Below are 6,000 nucleotides of genomic sequence, written 5' to 3'. Positions count from 1 at the left end.
ATAGGCTGCCAACGGCAGGCCTATTGACTTTGCCAATGCTTGCTATAATTACTCTCATAACAGGAGAATAATTACTTTTCTCCCGCAGGATAAAGTGTTACGCAAAATATATTGAAATGTCACACACAGGCACAATGAAAACACTTGAAAGTCACACATAGGCAAAAAAAACGTGGCAGCTATACAAGCATATACCTTAGACAAAAAAAACAAAGGCACCCTTAAATGTCCTCCCATGCCGCAAGCTCCAAAATCCGTAATGTATAGAGACTCTCACAACACAGTTGTACACTAACTTGTTGTAAACTCATGGTTTCATATCGACACGTGAAGTGAGTGTGCTGATATCCTAGAATTTGCAGGCACCGCGGCAGTAAACAAATCTGTTGAATTCCTCCCTCGCATAACTTTTGACTTCTATATTGTATGCCAACACTGGGAAAGCAGAAAATGAAGATAAAAAAAAATAGGATTTATTTTGGCCATTGACGTGGGGACACATTTCAGGCAGAAGCAAGCTAAATAAAAGCCAATTTTGATTTAAAAATCAGAATTCCCAGCCTGAAACAGGTCTGTTGGCATGTAAGGAGCCTAGTGTATTCTGTGACGAACTGCAACAAAACCAAATAGTCAAACCAAGGGGCTTACTTACAAGCCCCTTGCGCCACCGGAACGTCACTTTGTTTCCCATACTAAAAGTGAAGCTCTGGCGGCGCAAAGGTCTATGAGGTTTTATGAAGCTCAGAAATTGCACATCTCCCTTCTCTGACTCCACGATTGGCCCTATTGTTCAGTACACGTCACCTCCCTACTCCCTCGTGATTCGTTAGCCTACTATCGCGTTGCTGTCTGCCCGTCGCCTTTTAGTGACGTACGAAAAACGCGCCGTTGTGGTGCGTGTGTGTTTCGCTTCTTTATGCTTTTTTGTCTCGCGGGTTATTTCCTTGAGAGGCAGCGTAAAAGAAGAGATTGAAGAATTGCACCGCAGCAGGACAGAGTAATCCACAAGGAGGTGGAGGTAAGCAAAGCCGGGTGGTAAGGCCACTTGCTCAATAACCGTTCGCCGCATAAGACATCCGCTGCTCCTTTTTTTTTTTGTTTTATAGTACCTGTACGCCCTGTTGGTTTGAACGGTGTTTTCTACGTTTTCCTGTAACTGTTGTTTCTTATCTTCAATTTAGTAAACATATCGGCTTTAAAGAGATGTCTCTTTATTCCCCATGCGAACACCCTGTTGCCTCGGTCACCCCTTTCTAAGCTAACACCCCGTTAGTGTCTATCTGGATCGACCAGTCAGTTGATCTGAATTGGCATTTAATACGTTCTCCAAAAGATCCTTTTATTAATGCTGTAAAATAAGAATATTACAAGTGTAACTGTTCAGAGGATAGCTTCCGTACCAAATGAATATGTATAAGTATATCGGAGTAGGTCTTGACCGAGATTTGTGCTTGCTCGGAGATTCGAGGGAGCATCCCCATGTTGGTATTAGTTCTCTTTCCACCTACACACGTGGCCGCAGCTTTCTTTCTCTTCGGCATACGAATGATTGATTTCACGGCAAAGGCTTTGAAAGCTAGCATGTTCAAACTGTTGCCATTGAATTCCTCAGCTACTGTGTTATCTCCCTGGTGAAGGGCGGTGTCTAGTGTTACTGGGGCGTCAAATGTCATGGTTCTATGTGATCTATTTGCTGCGAATAAAGGCTGCAAATATATGGAAAGTTGATATTTATATCTGCACCATGCTAATGACCGTTGGATGTCCACATGTGATCTTGAGTCTGCAATGTCTGTTGTCTTTCTTTCCTGATAGCCGGAGTTGTCTTTCCACCAGCATTCGAACAGAGCAGTCTGTAAGCTGCTGACATGGGTGATGTCAAGAACTTTCTCTACGCCTGGTGCGGCAAAAAGAAAGTGACTCCCAACTATGAAATCCGAACAGCAGGAAACAAGAACCGCCAAAAGTTCAGCTGCGAGGTACTGCAAGCAGTCTAGCATGTGCTTTTTTTGGTGTGGTTGTGGGGGAGGTAATGTTTTGCCTGTTTCTCATGGATGACTAACAAATATGTACCACTATGTTTATCGGAGTTGCTGAATCCCAATTATAGGTTGATAATTCTGTAGCAGTAAGGAGTTGCGTCATGTTGTAAAAGGGCGGACATGCGTGTGGTTTTGTAAAAGGGGCGTGGGGTCGTTTATAATCTGTCACAGACGCAAGCGCTTTTAAGTCATTGTATGTTTTCTGTTGCACGATCTATGAGAGTTTGGAGTGAAGCTCTCCTGGGCTCCGTGCCCATTGTGTACTCGAGGCATCATTCCAAGGGCCGGATGTTCTTCCGGAAGGCAGGCCGGCATGCTCGGTTCAAACACACGATATATGTTGTGTAATGTAAATAGTAGTCACAACTTTTGTTCTGAAACCTCTCACACGACACAATCAAAGTAGATGATCGTGTAAAGGGGGAGTGGTTTTGTTTGGTCTCTAGCTTGATTCCACGTAGCGCCTACACTTTTATTTTCCCTCCTTTTATTCTATTCCTTTTTATTTCTCCTTGAATAAATGTATAGTAAGCTATTAAAATCCAAGAAGTGTGAAAGGTTTAAACTTTGTAGCCTCACTCGTAGGTATTGTTTTCTCCGTTATGGTCCTCCATAGATCACCCAGTAGACTGCTGGCCTTGCTGTGACTAACTTCCCAGATGTAAGGAGCCATCACTTGTATAGAGAGGCAACAACTCCACGAGGTCCACAAATGGCGGGGGCTCGTGCCCATGTTCTCCCCAAAGGCTTCTAGGTTAAGGGGGGATTCCTGAAAGTAGCCGTTGCACATTACTCCTATTTAGAAGACTGACTGTAGATTGGCGGTAGAAGAAGAAGGTTGCCTATTAGTGAAAAGGGCAAACTGCCTTAGTAGTTGGGTTCTGTAGGACACTGTTTTTGATGCATTACCCCCCACCCCCACATTTTGCCTGGTATCTGGTGCAACTTTGACTGAAGTGTGCTGAGTTCCTGCTATCCAGGTCCCCAGCACCAGTGTTCTTTCCCTAAACTATAAGATTGTTCCACCTTTAGGCCCCCTGTAAATCCCTAGTAAATTGTACCCCTGGTACCTAGGACATTGGACATAAAGAGGGTCCCTAAGGGCTGCAGCACAAATTGTTCCATCCTAAGGGACCCCTCACCAAGCTCACACAAGCTGTCACTACAGCCTACATGTCTTGGTGCAGAAAAAACGGAAGAGTCAACATGGCACACATCCCTGTGTGCCATGCCAGCCAAGCACTGCATATGTATAGGTAAGTCACCCCTTTGGCAGGCTTTACAGGCCAAAGGCAGGATGCACTATACCCATGTGTGGGCATATCTACCTGAGTGGATACGTCCCTGTGATATTCAAGTTGCCATACATATTACAAGTGTGCAATGAAGCCATGACCAGGCCATGGGCTGGATGCTCGTGGTTACAGGTTCCCTTGCTTCGTGGTGGCTTCACTGTACCCCAATGTGTGGTACCAAACACGTGATCTTAATAAACCCACACTTATGTCAATGCTGTATTTATTGAGAAATGCACGTAAGAGGGCACCGTAGTGGTGCCTTGGGAATACCTACCGACTACTAGTGTGTTGGCGGACTGGTCTCGACCAACCAGCCACCATAGACCGGTTTCTGGCCTCCTGAGGCGAGTTCTGTTTCTCTCGGAGGTAGTTAACAAAGCCTGCTCTGGGCGGATGAACATTCCAAGACGGAAGCTTCAAAAGCCCTGTCACCTTTTTGTTTTGCGATCCCTGGGTCTCTCCAGATAGTGGAGGTGCCCACCCCCCTGTTCTGACCCCACTTTTGGGGGCAAGACAGGCGGGAAAATTAGTTGCTGGACACCAGGACTCTGTCGGTCTGGCATGCCAAGGGGCTGCAGATGCAGGGGTGTCTTCATGTTGAGGTTTTCTCACGGGTCGCGGGGACCCTTCAGGGTGAGGCTGCAGGCATCGAGGGGGATGTCAGGAGGGGAGTGTGCACAGTCCAGTGGAACCCCAAAGGTAGGCAGAGGTAAAAGTAGATGGCACCTAACTTGATTTGTGGTAACGTGGGCGAGCAGTAAGGCTTTATCAGAGGGTAGTGTTAAGCATTTGTTGTACACACTCAATCAGCAAATTGTCACACACACTCAAAGGCTGAGCTTAGACCAATTTTGCTTGTATAAAAATATTTAGTTTTATTTCTTGAGCCAAGCCTGGTACAGGTAAGTTAAATAAATGCTTTGCAATATAGTATGCAGTGTTTACAAGTGAATGCTAGATCGAATACAGGTAAGTCAAGGTATTGAAATTACTGTACATATAACTTTTTAGTTACTTTTTCTACTCCATGCGATATGCCTAGAATTCACACTGGGACATTTCCTAGAGAAAAGGTAAGTAAAAACAGTTTTGCACAATTGTACTTGAACAAGAGTTCCCCCAGGGTTAAGTATGCACTCTTGTTACACCATCAGTGGCACTAGGGTGGCCGGGTGCAGAGTGCTGAGGCCCAACGTTATCCAATGGGGGGTAGGGGGCCTCCGGGTGGTGGCTGCTTACGAGCAGGCCACTGGTTTGTGGGAGCAAAGCTCCTGGTGTTGGGCTCGGGGCATGGGGGGGATCCTTTTTAGCACAAAAAGTGCAGGGGCGGCTGGGTGCAGAGTGCTGTCTTGGCGTCGGGTGCCCTCTTGGTTTCAGTGGTGATTCTCCGGTTTCAATAAAGACTGCAGGTTTGGGGACGAAGATCTCCTGGATGTGACCATCAGTTGGAGAGGTAAGTTGGGATGCTGGGGCACTGTCGGTTTGGCCACCCAAGGCAAGGTCAGTAGCCAATGGGTTACCGACATTAGGGTGACTACACCCTTGGTGTGCTCACCCCACGTGGGGGAGTGCGCACAATCCCTAATCCTGATTGGAGAGTGCCTGCCATCTTGCAGATGGCAGCCACTGAAGAGTGGGTTTCTCACCTCCTCTCCCACCTGAGGGATGGAGTTGGCCGAGGTGCCTGTTTTCTGCCGAAAAGGAGGGGAGACAGGAAGCGGGCCTGTTCCTAATAGTAGGAGATGCTCGAGGTCGCATTACAAAGGCTGGGGGAGGTGTGACCACCTCCGCCCAGGAAAGGCTTTGTTTCTGGGCTCAGGGAGCGAAGGCTCCCACCTCAGGGGTCCAGAAACCTTTCTTTGGGTGGCAGGCTGGTGTGAACCAGTCCGGGAACCCACCAGAGGCTGGTCGTTTTTCTGGGGGCATCTCCAAGATGCTCTCCGAGTGCATTTTTCATTCAATCTCACAATGGCATCAGTGTGGTTTTAATGTGCTGAGAAGTTTGTTATCAAACTTCCCAGTTTTCAGTAAAGCCATGTGAGAAAGTGGCATCTTTCTTGCATGGTATGCCCCCACTTTTTGCTGAATGTACTTTGACTAGATTGGCACGTCCCCGAAGAACATCTCTGGGGATTGCGTTATTATTAATTTCAGTAACCCACACCTTGCCACGGCAGCTCTGATTCTAGCCACTTCTCGCCCCTGTAACGAGCAGGGCATTTCACTCCGTCCTTTGGGCTTTTTCTATAGACAACACACTTGCCATTATCCTAGTAACCACGGGGGGGGAGAGAACGAGGGGAGAAGCTTTGCATAGCTTTCAAAATAGTTTCCAGGTGAACACCGTTAATCGTTTCCAATGCTTTAGTGGGCTGGATCAAAACGATTGACTGGAGCTGTGTACGGTATCCCTTGAAACCTTGGAGAGACAGGCTCTGTCTGATATGGGACAAAGTGTTTGTATATCAGGGCCTATGGTTAACATTTCTGGGACAACTGTAGATTGTACGCCTATGGGCAAGGAGGGTGATCCAGTAGGTTGCTCGGAGCCATTACTGGAGCTGTGTACGGTACCCCCAGAAATCTCGGAGAGACGGGTCTCGTCTGGTATGGGTCAAAGTGTTTGTATATCAGGGCCTATGGTTAACATTTCTGGGACA

At 47.0% G+C, this 6,000-nt stretch overlaps 1 protein-coding gene across 1 annotated transcript in view; it reads left to right on the top strand.

Annotated features, from left to right (window-relative positions):
- Nucleotides 1-844: 844 nt before the first annotated feature.
- DHX9 (DExH-box helicase 9) overlaps nt 845-6,000 on the top strand; it is a 219,692-nt gene continuing 214,536 nt past the window's right edge. Inside the window, exons 1-2 of the mRNA XM_085601733.1 lie at nt 845-1,018; nt 1,816-1,979. Of these exons, the coding sequence (XP_085457859.1) occupies nt 1,869-1,979 (111 nt within the window). The 5' untranslated portion in view covers nt 845-1,018; nt 1,816-1,868. The remainder of the gene's footprint in view (nt 1,019-1,815; nt 1,980-6,000) is intronic.

This window comes from Triturus cristatus, chromosome 4_2 (assembly GCF_964204655.1).
Source record: "Triturus cristatus chromosome 4_2, aTriCri1.1, whole genome shotgun sequence".
NCBI classification, from domain to species: Eukaryota; Metazoa; Chordata; class Amphibia; order Caudata; family Salamandridae; genus Triturus; species Triturus cristatus.
This window is presented reverse-complemented; position numbering and strand designations above follow the sequence as displayed.